General features: G+C 28.9%; 2 protein-coding genes across 3 annotated transcripts; both read right to left on the bottom strand.

Annotated features, from left to right (window-relative positions):
• Positions 1–1396: 1396 nt before the first annotated feature.
• Positions 1397–7575, bottom strand: LOC114936270 (uncharacterized). 2 transcript variants are annotated; one of them, XM_029309418.2, is made up of 5 exons: positions 7170–7575; positions 4668–4796; positions 3141–3412; positions 2642–2852; positions 1397–2120 (listed from the first exon to the last, which is right to left on the bottom strand). In XM_029309418.2, the coding sequence occupies exons 1-5, from the start codon at positions 7509–7511 to the stop codon at positions 1848–1850; spliced, it is 1227 nt and encodes a 408-aa protein (XP_029165251.2). In that variant the 5' UTR covers positions 7512–7575; the 3' UTR covers positions 1397–1847. The 2 variants fall into 2 exon arrangements, with proteins under 2 accessions (XP_029165251.2, XP_029165252.2); XM_029309419.2 differs by lacking the exon at positions 4668–4796.
• Positions 7576–10734: 3159 nt separating this feature from the next.
• Positions 10735–20046, bottom strand: LOC114936271 (uncharacterized). Its single transcript, XM_029309420.2, has 5 exons — positions 19652–20046; positions 16000–16086; positions 14471–14730; positions 13176–13407; positions 10735–12671 (listed from the first exon to the last, which is right to left on the bottom strand). The coding sequence occupies exons 1-5, from the start codon at positions 19829–19831 to the stop codon at positions 12210–12212; spliced, it is 1221 nt and encodes a 406-aa protein (XP_029165253.1). The 5' UTR covers positions 19832–20046; the 3' UTR covers positions 10735–12209.
• Positions 20047–20748: the final 702 nt, after the last annotated feature.

Here is a 20748-nt window from a genome sequence, read left to right as displayed (position 1 = left end):
TCCACTTTCAAGCTTCGCTAAATGGCCGATTTTTTTTTATTTTATGTTGTGGTAGAAGAGTGATTAGCTTATAATAAAATAACTCTGAACCATACAACGCGACACGAATTTCGCGTTGTGGGCTATATAAATCGCGGATAATTACGGTAAGCCTCAGAGAATGTGTGATTGTAATGCAAGAGCGTAGCGAAATGTTAGCTACATTATCGAGATGCTCCGCACAACCTCGACTTGTTTCCTCGAACGAGTTCCTTTATATAGGATGTCAATGTACCCTTAAATTTTTCTGCACAAAAGAAATTTGTGGAAAAAGTTTTTCAATCTTACGCGCTTTAACTCGTATACGATTCTGTTCACGAAACTTACAGCGAGATTCAATCGAATATCTCGTCTATTCAACATTCGAACTTCATGCTTTCATCGAAGTGGAAAATTTAAGCGATGTAAAAAAAGTGCGTAGCGAAATCTAGTGAGAATTCTCGAGCGGAAGGAATCGCGCAGATTAAATAATAGATCCATTCATCGAAGCTTGATATTATAAGTACAGTATTAAATACAACACTTAAAAATATGAGTACAATATTATAATCTATAATATTAATAATATTATGAAATATTATATATAGAGGCAATAAGAACAAAAGGAGAAAATTGATTTTATAATTTATTTTGCTACGTATTATACAAGATTTTTGGTAATAGGAACCCTTAGAATTCAGTCTATTCGTTGCATTATATTGAGGTAGAACGGCGATATGTTTATTCTATATTCTTTATTACATAAAATATTTTCAAGAATATGTAAAATTTCTCTTTCTTTTTTTCTTTTGACTAATATTCGTTTCTTATTTGGTTTACATATATTTACATAACTTCTTACATGTGTACATTCAATCTGCTAACATTCTTCATGTCTCTTCTCATATATGATATTTTTGAGCATTTTTACAAAAACTATAGTATAATGATAATATATATTTATCAATAATATTCACAATATTTCGTAACGTAAAAATTACATTTGTACATCTTTTTCAGAATTATTTTATTTGAGGCAGAAGAATGGTATTATAAAGTACAATATTATTATATATGAAAACAATACATTGTGATCGAAATGTTTTACGATATTTTTTTCTCTCGTAAAATGATGATATATGAGAATTTTTTTTTTACTTTTTAATTTCTGTAGAATTTACATTTTCTTTATATTTTTCATTTTATTTTTAATATTTTCGAATTTTTTAGAACGTGCGAATTATTAATCGAATCATTTTTATTTGCTCCTAGTCCTTTAAAACAAAAAGAAATCTTAATTATTGCATTTTTATTAAATATAAATATATACGGTATATACATAAATAGAGAAAAACTGTATATTGAGATAACTCATCGGTTTTTATGATAAAGGGAAATAGGTATTCTTTTATTCATCTTTTATACTTTTCATGCTATGGGAAGCGGAAGACGCTACTTTTTTATGAGAGGAAGTACAATCTCTGAGCTGTTTTGCCGAATTAGGCGAAAAAAATTCTAATAGGATTCTTTAGGTACAATGATTTTTGTCTGCCAAATCACATTTGCGGTTGCTTTTTGCGTACTAGTAATTTTATCTTACATTTGTGTTTACATCTTCGCATTTTGTAAATCCTCATTTGCGTTTATGTCTTTGTTATATATATTGAATGATCTATCTGAATAGATAAAACAGCTACTTGAACAGATACATGAATTGGAATCACTATTTCAAGAAATAGTGAAGATTACTATTAACTTGATTCATCTTATACGTAAAATCTTTCAGCATACATTATACGATATTCACTTTATTTCTCTCTTCTCTTTTTTTACCCAAATACATATGTTAATAATATGTTTTTAAAAGTCATAAGGAAAATAAAAATTATTATGATTATTAGATTATATCCTAGGAGACGTTTTACGAAAGATATGTAGTCTCTGAAGTGAATGTGATATATGGTCCAACTGTACACATTTTTTTTTGTGAATCTATTGGTGTCGATAATGATCGAATAGCTGCCGGGACCGTCATTAGTAACTATTCTAATCATATATTTGCCGGGTGGTACAGAAATCTGTGCCCATTCGTTATCTGTTGCCTATAGGAATAAGATTAAAAATATACATATACTCACAAGTAGAAGTTACATATACTTGAAAATTTTTATATAATCGATTTAATAATTATACCGAATTATATTTAATTATACGATTTTTATGTATTTTATTTTTATTTTTTTATTTTAGTAACATTTTTTTAGAATTCTTTTTTCGAGTATCCGAATATCATTACTCGAAAAATATTACGGGATTATTATTTTATTTTTGTTTATTCAAGGTTTTTTCATTGAAATCGTAGCTTTCTTCGATTTTCTCAATTTGTGTACTACTCAGAAAGAAGTTGTTACGATTTTAATGAAATTATAAATAAATGGAAGCAAAAATAATAAGACAGATTATCGGCAGATAAGCAACTACTACTTAATAATCAACACCGTGAGCGTATCTAATAAAATACTTATATAAATAATTCGAATCTACTTGTAAATATTCTTTTTTCAATTAGAATTGCAGGGAAAATCGAAATATGTTAACGTATTTAATAAACGGGTTTACTTACTTGCATGCCCATAACGGCTTTTTCCGATAACGTTTGTTGCCAAGTAACGACGAAAGATGAGTTGTTTTTCAAAACGACCTTTTTTGTAGATATATTATTTTCTTCCCATTGCTTTTTCAATTGGGTCTGCCAGTCTGTCCACGTAATGTTAATATTAAACAGGGAACCGTTTTGTGTGACAGACTCTACTGTAGGCTGCCACTTTCCCCAACTATAATAATAATTATTATAACTATTTTATGTGGTAACAAATGAATGTAAATGTAGAAAATTTGGCAAAACATGAAAAAATTAAAAATCTAAAAATGTAAATGTAAATCAGATGTGAGATTTGATTTTACTGACAGATTTTACGTTTTAATCCACGGAACGTGAAATAGCAATTTTATAAGTATGTATTTTAATTATAAAATTTATTTCTGTGCGACACATTTTTTATATTTTTATTTGATTTGTTTCACATCTTCTGGCGATGGAAAAACAATAAATAAAATAATACCTATACTGCTTGATCGGTCCAGTCTCGTTGACAATGATAACCCAGTTTCTTTGTTTTGTAACATCTTTCATGCTGTAGTACATAGTAGGATCGCTACTTATTACCCACGTTCCCCATGTAATTTCGTACAATATTACGTGTCTATCGTATGCATTCATGCTAATCATGCTAATATTCTTCTCAGGCGCCGGTAATTTGGTCAGTTCATACTCATCTTCTATTCTTTGTATATGTTTTAGGTAAAATTCACAGGCGATTTTGGTACCCGGCCCCTGAAAAAAAAAATATTACGAGATTGACAAACGCACTATCTCTACTTCGCACATAATGTATAGTTTACATAGATTTCGATGATATTTCCGATGATATAATTTTTTCAAAAATTTTATCAAACAATAATCACATTTCTTTCTTAATTATTTTTGCAGTTGAGTATCTTTTACCATTGTTTAACAAAAAAATTTATTAATTATGATCGAGAAAGCTAACATATTTTTTGCAATAAATTAAAATATAGAAAAAGTTTCGCTTTCTTTCCTAAATATTTTAAAGAGAAGTCGATTTTTATATTTCTGCCAAACACTTTTCTGTGTGACTTTGGATCTTTCGTGAAAATAGATACGAAACCCGTCGTTCCTTTTCTATGAAACTGAAAATTATGACTCTGAATGACACTTGAGATTTTCCTCGCACTGGCTCGACTAACATTTTCAATTCTTGCTTCGAAAATATAACGAGGGACTGCAAGAATTGTCTAAATTGCCTGTATACCCAAAAAAGATTTTTTTTAAATTCGGAAATTTAAGACCGGGATCACGACTTACACGTTTGCGAATCCGTCTTTAAAAAATTTGAAATTGAGAAAATAATTCTTGATATATATTAATACGTTGTAATAGATATTGTATTATATCATACATATAAATAGTATAAATATATACACAATATACATATGTATACATATATGTACATATATCGTACAATATCTATTATAATATATTAATATCAAAAAGTAACTCAAAAATATTGATACGATATATGTATACTAAGGTGTTTCTTTTTAGGTGATACAGTCGATTATCTTAAAAATGAGATGTCTTTGGAAAAAAATGTGTCATATGAAAGTTGTAAAATTTCGAGGGGGACATAGCATCAAAACCATAAAGATTGCCTCTTTTTAAATGGATTTGCCAGGTTTTTTAATGTAGAAGTCAACATAATGTTCTTAAATGGAACCACCTTATTTTTTTTTACATAAATTGATTTCTTAAAACATTCTACATAAAAAGTTATATGGGTAGGATAAAGTGAATAATTTACGAGATATTTTAGTTTCTTAAATTGACATAATCTTACATGAACTATGAAATATCTCGTAAAATATTCATGTTCAATGATAAGAAGAATCTATCGGTATAAAGAAAACAGTTATTTTTAAGAAAAAATATGTAATTTGCAACTAACAGCTACATTTACTATTTGGGGGGAGGGAGAGAACATAGGAAGACAATAGAAATTTTTACTTACATATATCGGAGACGTTTGATTGCATAAATAGTCTTTCACCGTGGGCAGTTTAGAGTAGATACAGGGTTTGCCACAGGTGTTGAGATCGTAATGGGGATCCTTAATGAAATAGTCGCAGGATTGCAAGCACTATAAAAAGATAAACATATATGAAAATTTAGTTTTCAACTTTGAAGCAGAAAATTGTTCGTATATTTTTTGTTAATATTTTTAATTTTTATGTCTTACCCTATGTTTAAATATCTATTTTAAATTCTTATATTTCCAAATTTTCAAAGTATATTTTTTTTTCGAAAGACTGTACAAAGAGTTAGACAGGGAATGAGAAATTTGGAACAAAAACCTCTCATGTCATATGAATTGTGCAAGAAGAAAGTGGAGCTATATAAGAAAACGAGGGAAAAAGAGGTACAAGGAAAACGAATGAAACTTGATAAAAGTGATGGGCGGAATTAAAAAATGTGGAGTCGGGCTGATTTAAGGAGAGAAAAAGAGACGAGGGTGTAAACAGAGTATAAAACATTGCGAGTAAGGGAGACAGAGGAACTGAATTAGTTCCAATCTGTTCCGTACGCATCTTTGTTGTTATTGTCTTCATATTTATAGGAATACCGATTTTCGAGTAGGGTCATTCTGTTTCTACATTTTTTTTTCTTTTTGCTGTTCATTTTCTTTTCCTTTTTTTACCCTTTTTCTTTTGATCCCCGATTATCCTTCTCCGTCCTTTTTAAAACTGATTCTTTGCTTCAGAAGCGAAGGTTTTTGTGAGCTCTTACGCGAATGACATTTCCCGAAAGTCATGCTGAGATCGGTTGACTGGCTCGAAAAAAATTCGAGATCTAAAGAATATGATTCTTCTTTGCAGAATTTATACATTTTACACAATTTAAACGGTATTATTTTCATTTGCAGCATTGCATATTACGAAATTAAAGTAAAATATTTAAATAATTGATAAAAGTATTATAGGTAATCGCAGGGTGATGAATATATTTTTAACTTTAAAAACGCGGAATGTGAAGTTAAGCATATGAAATTTAAAAAATATAAATATTCTAATGAAAAATATGTATATATGTAATAATGTCTGCCTCCGTTATTTCTCCGGTGACATTAGATTTTGTATTTATTAGCTTTATGATCAAATTATCGAGATATAATAATTGGTTTGAGACATGAAATAAAAACCTATTATAATAATCTAATCTAGAAGTCAACGAATCGTCTGTTTGGTGACATTAGATTGTTAGAAAAAATAAAAATAAAAAAGCAATAAATGGAAGAAAAATCCTCAGCAGTTAGATGATATATGTATTTCGGAAAAAAAGGAAATTTAAAAAGTATTAAATTTCTGTTCAGTGCGACGAGATCAAAATTTTTAAATTGCGAGATATAAAAGCTTATAAATAGCTCATTATTATGCGCTATTTATTTTCATTTTTGAAAAGGGAGGATTAGCTCGACAGGGATATGGAGATTTAGTAGCATGCAACTAGGATAACTAGAAATACGAAATTAAGAAAGGAAAATGTTAACTAAGAAAATATTTAGTAAATAGTCTCAATAATATATAAATTAGAAAAATGTTAGACAAAATAATTTTGAAATTATACATTATTATTCTTCTATATTTATATTTTATGTTTATATTCTTATTATTTATACTTATATTTATATATTGTTTGTTTTCTATTTACCATTATTTTATGCTATTATTTTAAACATGCACAGCTATTATTATTGTTATTATTATTATTTATAATATATTATAAATAATGTATTAAACGTTTTGATATGAATTTGTTTTAATTAAGTCCAAATACATTAACTAAAAAATTTAAATTATTACTTTTCGCGAATGTTTATTTTCCACATCGTCCGATATTATCATGTACGCGTGCACTTAAGTTTTTACTTATCATAATATACTTATAATAATTTATTTTGATGGAGCGAGCGACTTTTCTTTCAAAATTGCTCCCAGGATTAACATAATTACGAGTCAAATCGCGAAAAGATTTCTTTCCTTTCTGTCGTCATCCTGCCATTATCATGCGTGAGTCGTCATTTCTTTTTCAACAAGAAAAAAGGGGGAAAGGGAAACGACTATATAATATTAATGTTAAGAACTATTTGCGTCTCTCTCTTTGCGTATACTCTTTCCGTCGAGATGTATTCAAATTTAAAATGGGACACCCTGTACATATAACACTTTATTGCGCACATACATGTATATCAAATTTACGGATAAATTTTATATTAATCAAATCTGAAATATAAATATATATAAATATAAATATAAATATAAATTATAAATATAAATTATTTTTATTTACTCTGTCGATAAATTGTTAAAATATAATATTTTGATTATATATTCTAATTTCAGATTTTTATATAGAAACAGAAAAGAGAAAACATATATATTTATTATTTAGATTATTTTTTAAATTATTTCAGGTGTTGAACGTGATTAGATTAGGAAGAATGGGAATTAGTTACCTGTAGGCAGTCGCTGTTTGCAAGTACCTCATTTTCAGTTTCGTAGTTAAGTTTTATAGCGAAATTTCGCAGACACCACGATTGACACTGAGCGGTCCTGATGTGCCTTCTGAGATCTAAATTAAAGGTAGGGTCATGGACAGCTGATATTAAAGGCAGGGTTATGCAGAATAAAAATCCCACTAGGTGCATGGCTTTCATCTTGGAGAATGCAAGTCCCGTTTTCCACGCACTTTTTTTACTGACAATATTAATTATTATTATATTATTATTATATGAGTAATTTGTTTTGTAATTACAAAAATAACACGATTTTTTTAAATTATAAAAATACCGCCACATACAATCGAATCGATTGTAAATCGTGTTAGGGACGCATGAAGAGTACGAGTGTGAATTGCTCGAAATTTTGGCTTCGACTGCGGTCCTTCGAAGGTTAGGGATTCCTTATATCCATCCCCCACTGTGTCACTCGGATTTTAGGGATTTCTTACCCTTGAAGATTCTATGCAATTTTACATTGTTCTGTGGCATTCATAGGCTGCCCTTTAAGTAATGCTGACTAAATTATTTGACCTGTGTGAAATGTAGGCCAATTTGTAGAAGAAAACATGATGCGACAGATGAAAATATTTTTTCAAGAAATAACTTTTTTATATAGTTAATTTTTCAAATAATGATGTGGAAGATTATAAATGAATAAATAACATAAATTATAACAACGCTGAATAATGAAAAATAATTATTACATATACATATAATTATATGTGTATGTAATTAAATATAATAAATAATAATTGAAGAGACAAAGGACTATGCCCAGTTTGGGCTCTCGAGTGAACAGTCATGAATTGTATATTAATCGATAGGGGAGGCATCTACAAAGTACGAAACAGAAGGTTTTAATTGTTTAATTGAAGTTTTATTTTCCCCCTTCGAAGCATCGTCGTCACAAGAATAAAATCCGAATTTCTTGGATATGACGGCACAGATTTCGTGTTTAGGGATTTAATCGAATTAATGAACTGTATCAAATACATTCTAGACATATTATTTCAATATTTTTGGTTATAATGTACAATCCGATGTAGAAAACTTGAATAAGATTGATACATAGTTATAAAATGTAGATAACTCTTGCACTCAGGGGACTTCTCAGAAAAGTCTGTCAATAGAAGTTTTTAATCTTCTATTGATACTCTAAAATTCCAGCCATATCTCATGGTTCATTAGGGTCACACTATTTTTTTTATAAAATTGATCATAGTCCTTTTTTTTTGGTTGCGAGAACCAACTGTTTCAAAAATTTCAAAATGTTAGTTACTCTAAATATGATAAAAAAAAATAAATTAATATTCTATATAGTAAATATAGTACTTAATTATATGTAATATGTCTCTACATGCAATAATAATTTTAAGTGATTGATATACTGATTTCAAATCGAAAATGATTACATGTTTTTGGATATTTATATCGATTTTTTTCCTCTGAAAGCAATTTTTCATAACAGTTTTTCAATATAATTGCGATGTTAAGAAAAGAATCCATGAATAAATCTCGTTTTCTTTAGTCCTTTGTAACTCAAAATGTATCTGGCACAGAGTAACATCAGGTCATTGTATAAACAGAAAGAGAGAAAAAGGAGCGAAAGAAAGAGAGAGAGAGAGAGAGAGAGAGAGAGAGAGGAAAACATTCTAAACTTACGTATATACAGGGTGTTCCAGACCTACCGTATTCCTGAGGCGATTTGGAGACGATTTTTCCTCAGCGAAAATGTCGAGAAAGGTCATTTTTTTAATGTTCCTAATTTTTGAAATTATGTATCTTTGTAACTAAGTCTTAAATTAAAATTCTATTAAAGTAAACTTTACCTGAAATTAACTAAAAAATGTAGTTTTGTTAATAATTTATTTTTACAACGCTTAGTTTAAAAAAGCTTTTATTTTCAATCGTTTATAATTCGAAAATTATTGATGCCTCGACATTTTTGCTGCGGAAAAATCGTCTCCAAATCGCCTTAGAAATTTCCCATTAACGTGTGATACGGTAGGTCTAGAGTCTAGAACATCCTATATATACAGGGTGTCCGGTAACTAACGGACCAACGGTCACAAATGAATTCTTTGGTCAATTTGGGAACGATTTTTTCTCAGCGAAAATGTCGAAAAAGGTCATCATTTTTTACAACTTTCCAATATTTGTCACTATATATCTTTATAACTAAGCCTCATATTAAAATTTTATTATAGTAAACTCTACCTGAAATTAACTGAAGAATGTAATTATGTTGACTTTTAACTCCAAAACGTTTAGTTTTCAAAAAACCCATTTTTTTCAATCGCTTATAACTCGAAAATTATTGACTTCTCAACATTTTTGCTAAGGAAAAATCGTCTCCAAATTGGCCAGAGAATCCGCCCGTAATCATTAATCCGTTAGTTACCGGACACCCTGTATATAAAAAGACAATTAGAGAATTTTTATTATTAAATTTTACATTATTACACAAGAGAAGAAGAAGAAAGCCACGCAACGATTTCACGAATGGCTGAAGACGAAATTTAATTTGTCGTGCGAGCAGAATTCATTTCGATCCATGTTCAAGCGTCACTAAATGACAAGTTTTTTCTTTCTTTTTTTTTGTGTTGCGGTAGAAAAACTGAAAGTGTAAAACTGCTCCGAATCATATACCACGTAGCATAGATTTTGCGTCGTAGGCTGTACGAACCGCGGATAATTATAGTGGGCCTCAGAGAGTCGTAATGTGAGAATGTAGCGAAATGTTCGAGATGTTCCGCACAACCTCGTCCGTTTCCTAGAACGAGTTCCTGTATATATAGAATGTCGATGTACTGTCAAATTTTCCTTAAAATATTGATCCCGTGTTCTTTTTCTCCTTTTCCTCGAAATTGAAGAAGAAAAGTAAAAACTGAAATATTCATAGGAAGAAATGTGAATAAAGATGAATCTTACTATACTACGTCACAATATACAGGATATGTATAAATAAAACTATATTTGCCCTCAGCGGCCGATTGTGGGATGAAATATACGTGATGTTAGAAATGCTAGCGAACGCAATAGAGCCAGATAATGGAAGGGATTGGGAAAAGAGGGGAGGACCGGTTACTGCATCCCTCGCACACTTTGGCCTCGAGTGCAATATAAAGAAAGCAGAGTCCTCGATCCAGTCTAGGCGTAGTTTAGGGTTCATGGATCGTAGGCTACTCCAATGGATGCGAGAGAGTGACGTGTTTCATTAGGTCTGTTTGTTTTGGCTACACTGGCTACACTAGTTCAAAGGTTATCTTTTTCCTTTAAATGTCGAGCAAAAAAGACACCCTCTGAACTAGTGTAGCCAGTGTAGCCAAAACGAACAGACCTTTTGTGTGCTGTGTTTTTCTCACATCTGGATCAGATCCAATATTTAAGTACTATTAGTAATATTAAATACATAACTTAAAAAATACATATGAGTACAATATTATAATCTATATAATATTAAAAAAGAATAATATTATGAAATATTATATATATAGAGGCAGTAACTAAAAGGAATCTGTAAAATTGATTTTATAATTTATTTTGATATTTATTATACAAGTATTATACAAGATTACTGCTGTGTATTTACAAATAAATATTTAAAGCTTGAGGCTGCTATCAATTTTCTGCGATAGGAACTCTTAGAATTCAGTCTATTCGTTGCATTATATTGAGCTAGGATAGCGTTGTATTTATCTTATACAGGGTGTCCCAGACCTACCGTATAACACGTTAATGGGAGATTCCTGAGGCGATTTGGAGACGATTTTTTCTCAACGAAAATATCCAGGTACCAATAATTTTTGAGTTAAAAATAATTGACAATAAAAGCCTTTTTGTAAACTAAGCCTTGTAAAAATAAATTATTAACAAAACTACATTTTTTAGTTAATTTCAGGTAAAGTTTACTTTAATAGAATTTTAATTTAAGGCTTACAATTAGTTACAAAGATACATGATTTCAAAAATTGGGAACATTAAAAAAATAATGACCTTTCTCGACATTTTTGTTGAGGAAAAATCGTCTGTAAATCGCCTCAGGAATCTCCCATTAACGTGTGATACGGTAAGTCTGGGACACCCTGTAGTCTTTATTATATAAAATATTATCCAAGAATTTGTAAAATTTCTCTTTCTTTCTATCTCGACTGATATTGTTCGTTCCTTGTTCGCTACACATACATTTATGTAAGCTCTCACATTTGTACATTTAATCTGTCAATATTCTTCATCTCTTTTCTCATATATGATTATCGAGAATGTTTACAAGCATTATAATACAAATAATAATATAATATAATTATCGATATTTGCAGTATTTCGCAACGTAAAAAATGCATTTGTACATCTTATCTTTTTCAAAATTATTATGCCAGAGTCAGAAGAATGGTCCTATAAAGTGCAACATTGCTATATGAAATCAATACATTCTGATTGAAATGTTTTAAGATATTTTTCTCTTTTATAACGAAAAGTGATGAAATACGAGGATATTTCTTTCTTTCTTTCTATATTCTATATATTTACAATTTTCTTTATATTCTTTGAAATCTATAGATAATTATAATTAAAAATTATTTAATACACGCGAATTATTAATCAAATTATTTTTACTTGTCCTTATTTAAAACAAAAAAAATCCTTATTATCGTATTTTAAATATAGGTATTACTAAACTTATAACGAAAAAAAGAGCAATGTCGAGATGATTTATCTATTATTATGTGATAAAGGAAAATATTCGTTCATTTATCTTTTATATTTTTCATGTTATCAGACGCGGAAGACAGCGCTTTCTCACTGATAAACAATAAAATCCCTGAGCTGTCCTTGCCGAGTTAGGCGAGAAAATTCGTAGCAGGATTCTTTACGCCTAAATCACGTTCGCGATCGACTCTTATTTTAGATCGATTACATCATGCCCATTTGCGTTATGGAAGGGCACACATATTCAAACTGGTATCATTATTTGATTACTGTTAGAGTATCTGTTCAGGATCTACTCTTAATCGTTTCATGCATACTTGAACTGGTATCACTATTTGAGTTCTGTTTAAGTACCTCTTCAGGATTTTTCGTATTTATCAGCTCATCCACACTTGAATAGATAGCTGAATAATAATTATTTTTAGAAGAGCTTGTTCCAAAAGAAAGTGTACTTTGTGTGAAGCTTATCGGCGGCACGTTATTGTTTTTGTTTGTTTTCATCTTTTTTCTGTTGAGCCTTATCATCTGAATTTTGTCCTTTAGTTTTAACGCAATTACCACAACACTAATTACTGTTATTACGGAAAATCCTATTAGCAATATGATCGGCCAAACGGGGAAACGGCATTTTATTATATCATTGGTGTCGATAAGGATTGAATAGCTACCGGGACCGTCATTACTGGCTATTCTCACCAAATATTTGCCGGGTGGTACAGAAATCTGCGCCGATTCGCTGTCTGCTACCTGTAAGAATGGGATCAAATTAATATATACTCACAAATCGAAATTATATTGTATAATTTATAGATTTAATAATTATACTGAATTATATTTAATTATAAAATTTTTTATATTTTATTTTTATAGACATAGATGTTAGCATTTATAGGTATTTTCATTTTAATAATATTTTTGATATTTCTTTTTATGAGTAAGTACCCATATATATCACTACTTCAAGTATTAGTAGACTATTATTATTTTATTTTCGTTTATTTAAGATTTTTTCACTGAAATCATAGCTTTTTTTCGATTCTTTGGATTTATGTTTTACTCGAAAAGAAGCTACGATTTTGCTGGAATTATAAATAAATGGAAATATGAATAACAATCGACCATTATTGCGTATCTGATAACATATTTATAAATGATTCAAGTCTACTTGTAAATATATTGTATTTCAATGTAGAATTAAAAAGAAAAATCGAAATATTTATATCAATATATTTCATAAACTGTCTTAATTACCTGGTTGCCCATAATGCCGTTTCCCGTTTTTTCTTGCCAAGTGACGACGAATGTTTTATTTTGTGCCTTTGTTCTATTTCGAAGTTCCAAAGAGACCTTATCCTTATTAAATAGATCAACTTTTTCCCGTTGCTTTTTCAATTGGGCCTGCCAGTCTGTCCACGAAATGTTAATTTCAAACAGGGAACCGTTTTGTGTGCCAGACTCTAATGTAGGCTGCCACTTTTCCCAACTATAATAATTATTATTATAACGATTTTATGTTGCAACAAATAAATGTAGAAAATTTGAGAAAATATGAAAAAATTTTAAATCTAAAAATTTAAATCAGATGTGAGATATTTGATACTTTTGATGAGATAAAAAAAAAATTAATTTTTATATAAAAGATAGAAGAAGAGAATATTGTATATATAAGATGTTCCATTTTAAACAGTGTATTACTATTTTTCGAAAACCAAGGCTTTCATCGAAAAATATTTCATACAAATGTTGAAAGATTTCGAAGGGAACCATGTGGTCGTAATTATTCTAACTAACAATAAATAGAGGTATTTTTGATATTTCGAAGGTTATTTTTTAAACGAAACACTATAATTTTCTATAAATCGATTCCCTGTAATATTTGACGTAAAAAATTGTTAGAAATAGTAAAAAAATGAATAGTTTACATGATATTTCTGCTTCATTCTGATATATTGTAACAAAAGATATGAAATATCTTGTTATATACTCATTTTTAAATAATATTACCTTAATAATTTTCTACATAAAATAATGAGATAAATCTATCGGTAAGAAAAACATACTCCTCTGATTAAAAAAAAAAAAGTGCAACTTGCAATGTTTGGGCATATATCTTTTAAATAATTATATGTTTTTTACATTGATTGATTTATCTCATTATTTTATGTAAAAAATTATTAAGATAAGATTACTGAAAAATAACTTATCTTGAATATAATAGAACAGATATTTCATATTTGTTATTAAAATGTTGTAGAAATAAGTATAAAATATAGTGTAAACAATTTATTTTTCGATTATTCCATTCTAACCATAAAAAATAGCAGAGATAGAGTGATCGAAAGAACATACATATATTTCTCTTATTTTATTTAACTGTCGGATTTTACATTTTTTTTAATCTATTGAGCGTTAAGTAGTAACTTTGTAAGTGTGTTTTCAATTGTGAAATTTATTTGTCTGTGTGTGAAATTTTTTGTATTTTTATTTAATGCCATTTATTTCGTATCTTTTAGCGATAGAAAAAAAAACAATAAATGAGATAATACCTGTATTGTTTGATCGTTCCCTTGTCATTGGTGATGATAATCCAGTCGCCTGGTCTCATTTCAAGCTCATGATTTGTAGTAAACAAATTGTTTATTATCCACGTTCCTTGTTGATTTTTGTTTAATTTTATGGCCACATCATTCTTATTCATCCTGATAATATTGTCCTCCTCAGGAGCCGGTAACTTGATCAATTCATACTTTTCTTCCTCTGTTTCACGTGTGAGAAAAAATTTGCAGACCACATTCCAAGCCCAGTCCTGAAAGAAAAAACATTACGAGATCGACAAACGCACTATATCTATACTTCGCACATAATGTAGTATAATTTATATGGTTTACCGACGATATTATACATTTAAAAAACATTATATTAAACAATAATCAAATTTCTTTCTTTATTAATTATTTTTGCAGTTGTATATTCTTTTACGATAATTAGTCAAAATAAGTTATTCATTATAATCGAGAATACTAACATATTTTTTGCAATTAATTAAAATTGGGAAAAAGTCACTTTCTTTTCTAAATATTTTAAAGAGATGCCTCCTTTTATATTTTCGCCAGCTTTTTCTGCGCGACTCTAGACCTTTCGTGAAAATAGACGGACTCGTTTTCATGGATTACTACTTTAAATTTTATCTTCATTGTGTTAGACCGTCGTTTCTTTTCTATAAAGTTGAAAGTTACTCCCGAATGACAGTTTCCTTTGCACTGGATCGACTAGCACTTTCAATTCTCGCCTTAAGGATATAATGAGATACAACAAGAATATTGATCTGGATTTCCTGTGCAATCGGTACTCCAATAGAAAAAGATTCGAACAAGATTCGTACATTCGATCACGACTTACTGTTAGACTTTTACAAATCTGTCTTTAAAAGATTCGTAAAATTGGGAAAATAGCAACCGATGTGAAAACTGTATGGGTAGAATTTTTGAGTTATCTCTTGAGGTGAATATATTATAATATTGTACGATATATAATACAAATACAATATATATTTGATATATATATATATATATATATATATATATATATATTTATATATAAATGTGCTTACTAAAATATATTATAAATTATAAAAAAATATACTATAATTAATATATAAATAAAAATATAAATATATGAAAGTAGAAACATATGTATATAATAAGTTGAAAATATTAGAAATATTAAAGGAAATACAATATTAGATAAATAAAAATATCTGTTATTTAATCAGTAATAACGGACATGTGACATATCTTAAGTCGAAATGGATGTTTTGACGAATCTAATAAATGAAAAGTAGTATTGAAAAGTGATCTCTTGATAGAATTTTCATTAAATTAAATATAAATTGAAAGTAAAAATGTTTTATTATTATATGTGATTGTATATAAGTGTATGTGACAGTGTATGATTTAACTTGATTTAGTTTATTGAAAAGCTTTTTATTCAAAATAACTTAATTTGACACCTTGAAAGACAACAAGAAAGAGATAGAAACAGATGGAAGACTATAAAATATGTTATTTTTACTTACATTTATAAGTATTTGGAAATGTAATTTGCATTTCTTGACTCTTTCTTTGTTTTGAAAAGAACCGAAACTTTCACAGATGTCCCAGCACTGTAAAAATAAACGTATATGAAAATTTAATTTTTAACTTTAACAAAGAGAATTATTCGAATATTTTTTTAATTTTTAATTTTTTAATTATCTTATGTTTAAACATTTATTTCAAATTCTCAATTTTACAATTTTTAAGTATATTAATTTTTCGAAAGACTACAAAGAGCCAGACAGAGCAAGAGAAATTCAGAATAAAAACTTCTCATGCCGTATGAATCGCGCGAGAAAAAAGCGGAGGTATACTAGAAAGATGAGGAAAAAAGAGGGATAAGAGAAAAGAAAGAAGCTTGATGCACTCACACAAAAAGGAAGAGTAGAATAAAAAAAAACGTTGAATCGAGTCGATTTAAGGAGGGATGAAGAGGCGAGGGATGAGACAGAGGACGAAACATTGAGAGAAAGGGGACTGGGAAGCTGAATTAGCTCCAACCTGTTCCGGACGCACAACAGACACCTTCGTTGTTGTTGTCTTTATATTTATTGGGGTACCGATCCTCGAATAGGCTCGGCCGGTTTCTACATTCTTGTTCTCTTTTTTTTTCGCTGTTATCTCTTTTTTCTCCTTTTTTACTCTTTCTATTTTGATCCCCGATTACCCTTCTCCATCCCTTCTTAAGACCGATTCTTTGCTTCGTAGAAGCGAAGGATCCAGTGAGCCCTCACTAATGACATTTCCCGAAAGCCAGACTGAGATAGATTGGCTGGCTCCGAAAAAAAATTCGAGAGTTGAAAAATACGTTTTCTTTTTGTAGAATTTATACATTTCATACAATTTAAAGACTATTATTTTCTTTTGCAGCATTTTATATCATGAAATCCAAGTAACTTAATCTGTAAATAGTTGATACAAAGTAGTTATTTTGATAGATCACTTCAAGATAATGAATATATTTTTCTACTGATAAAAGTTAAGAGCAGAATCTGAAGTGTTAAGCACACGAAATTAAACAAATAGATATTATAACTAAACATATGTGCTATAGTTTTCTCCTTTTTTATTTCTTCGACAACATTAGACTTTGAATTTATCGACTTTATCGATCAATCAACCCCAAATTATCGAGATACAATCATCGGTTTGAATCACAAAACAAATAGCCCTGTGATAATACGAAAATCAATGATTCGTCTGTCCGATGACATTAGGTATATTGACATTAAAGAAATAAATGGGAGAAGAATTTTCAGTTGGATAATATATTTTAGAAAAGAACGGAGATTTAGTAGCACGTAACTAGAAGTAGAAAGAAAATGAAGTTAGGAAAAGAAAAGCTAAGAAAATATTTTTAATAAATTCCCAATATAAAATACATTTTAGGAAAATATTTGAAATAATAATTTTGCTATTGTTTATTATTATTTTTCTATATTTATAGTTTATATTTATATTGTTATCTTTTATATTCGTATTTATATATTATTTGTTTTCTATTTAATATTAATTTATATTATGTTTTTAAAAATGTATTGCGCTTTTTATTATTATTATTATTATTACCTAATATTTACACATCATAAATTTACGTTTGAGACAAATTTATATTAAAATATAATTTTAAATATGATGTAGAAAATAAACAATCGCGAAAAAAGTAATCATTTAAATTCTTTGGTAAATTTATTTGGAGTTGTTTGAAGCAAATTTAAATTAAAATAAAAAATAAAATAATTTTAATATAAATTTGCTTCAAACAATTTAAAATTATATTTTAATATAAATTTTTCTCAAGCGTAAATTTATAATATATAACTATTAATAATAATAATAATAAAAAAAAACGTGCAATACATTTTTAAATATTTGCTACATTACTCTCTTAAAAATATTGAAAAAATTAATAAATAAAAGTCGTGCAACAAAATTTAATATATAAATATATTATAAATTATAGTAAAATTCCATCACATTTAAAATTATATTGTAATATATAAATTGTTTGAAGCAAATTTATATTAAAATAATTTTAATATAAATTTGCTTCAAACAACTTCAAATAAATTTACCAAAGAATTAAAATTATTACTTTCTTCGCGAATGTTTATTTTCTACATCTCTTTATTATGTGCGCGTACTCTTAAGTTTTTATTAATTACACTATAATAATAATATAACAATAATAATAATAATTTCTTTTGATGGTGCGAGCGTCTTTTCGTTTAAAATTTTTCTGCTCCCAGAGGATTAAGACAATCACGAGCCAAGTCGCGAAAAGACTTCTTTCCTTTCTGAAGTCATCGTGCCATTATTGTGCATGAGTCGTCTTTTCTTTTTCATGGAGAGAGAAAGGGAGAAACGACAATCGACTGTATAGCATTTGTTAAGAACTATTTGCGTCTCCTCGGCAGGCTGCTATTTTAATGCGATGTATCCTTTCTTCTTCCCTCGGGATGCATTCGTCACAAAAGGGGCCGGCGCATAAATTTGAATGTACGGTCCCCTAGTTCTCTCGGGACATGGAATCGACGGATCTCCCGAAATTAATGGACACCCCTAGCAGACCCCCCATAGTATCAAATGAGCAACGCCCTCACGCTCACGTTCGCATTGTTAGATGTTTCCCGATCGCTTTTAATCGTGATTCTCAGCTGTATGACTCGAAGGGATGGCGACCACACCTGGGCATTTTTTTTTGTTATTCTCTCCTAGTAAAATTTCTCTATATATAAGATTCATCGATCTATTCGATTTCAGACTTTAATCGGTGCCTCCTTTGGGCGCTTATGCACAGAAATTTTGTTGCACGACTTTTCTTTATTTTTTTTTAATATTTTTAGGAGAATAATGTAGCAAATATTTTATTTATTTTATTTTTTATATTTTATATATTAAATATTTATTTAAATATTTTATTTATTTTATTTTTTTATATTTTATATATTAAATATTTATTTAAATATTTTATTTATTTTATTTTTTTATATTTTATATATTAAATATTTATTTAAATATTTTATTTTATTTAAATGACACTAATTTAGCTTTTTAAAAATTTCGTATTTTCAGTGCAGTATTTTCATAAAATTTAGATTTTAATATTAGAAGGTTTCAAACACAGAAATAATTTTTGCAAGTTACCGATTCTACATCAATTCTTCACATACCAAAAATTTCGAGCTTTACTTTGTAGAAAATAACTGTATAACAAAATTAACGGTATCACAAAATAAATTTTGTTCATATCTATACATAAACGTGCGCGCACGTATAAATATAATTTCTTCTTAGATTAATTGTTTCTTTTTTTTATACTATGACTTCTGATTGCTATCAATTGAAAAAGTAAAAACTAAGGAATTGCGAATATATTGTAAATTTATTATATTATCGAGATATTTAATATATAAAACTTGATTGCATACATACATCGAGTTTACAGATCATTTTTACATTAATAATCTAATTGATTATAAACATAAATTATTTCTATCTACTCTCGAGAAATTGTTGAAGTATATTTCGGTTTTATATTCTAATTATAGATTTCTGTTTAAATAGAAGAGAAGAAACATAATGAACTTTTAGAATGTAAAAAAGAACCCAATTAAGACAAGTCTTGGTTACCCTGCGACACGAAGTTCTGGTCCCAATTATCTTGATGTCCTCACATTTGTCGAAGATACCAAAATTTCGCAAACACATTGATCTGCACTGTGCGACCTGTATGAGCTCGTTAAGATCCAAACCTGATATTAAAGGTAGGGTTATGCAGAATAATATTCCGCCTAGTAGCGCGGCCTTCATCTTGAAGAATCCAAGAGTCTTGTTTCTTTGCGCACTTTTCTCACTGCACAATTTTAATTATCACACATATATCCACGTGTAATTTGTTTTTCTTGATTAAAAAAACACTGTAATTTTTTCGAATTATAAAAACACCGTGAAGATTTGCGATCGAATCGATTGTGGATCGTTCTAGTTAGTTATGAAGACTACGAGCGTGGGTTCCACCGACGGATTTCGGGCGCGACTGCGGCCCTTCTGGGTTTGGAACCCTCTTTTATATCCGTTCCCCCACTACAATTTCCCTGATTGTCGTGAGTCCCTTCCTTACCGCGAAGAGTACCTCTTGTAATTATACAGTACATTCCGTGGTATCTAGGTTGCCCTCCAAGTTTTATTCCTGATCGAATTATTTGACACGTGCAAAATGTAGACCAGTTTGTGGGAGGAATCACGATGCAGTTTTAGATTGAAATATTTGGAATAACTTTTTTATATAATAATTTATATAATAATTATGAGAATAAATTGGCTGTAATAGTCGAACGCGGATGTTATTGCGTTGGTTATAGCGAAAATTCATTTTTCGCTTCAAATAATTAATTATGCACGAGGCACGAATCCCTAAGAAGTCTTGGCAGTGTATACGAGTATTAAGCAAAATTTTACAAAATGTAGGCCAGTTTGTGGGAGGAATCACGATGCAGTTTTAGATTGAAATATTTTTCCAAGGAATAACTTTTTTATATAATGATTTATATAATAATTATGAGAATAAATTGGCTGTAATAGTCGAACGCGGATGTTATTGCGTTGGTTATAGCGAAAATTCAGTTTTCGCTTCAAATAATTAATTATGCACGAGGCACGAATTCCTAAGAGGTCTTGGCAGTGTGTTAAGCAAAATTTTGTGCCCCGTGCACAATTAATTAGTTGTA

Source organism: Nylanderia fulva, unplaced genomic scaffold, assembly GCF_048542155.1.
Source record: "Nylanderia fulva isolate GAGA-0341 unplaced genomic scaffold, ASM4854215v1 Scaffold4, whole genome shotgun sequence".
Lineage (NCBI taxonomy): Eukaryota > Metazoa > Arthropoda > Insecta > Hymenoptera > Formicidae > Nylanderia > Nylanderia fulva.
Note: the sequence above shows the minus strand (reverse complement) of the source record. Positions and strands in the feature narration are given on the sequence as shown.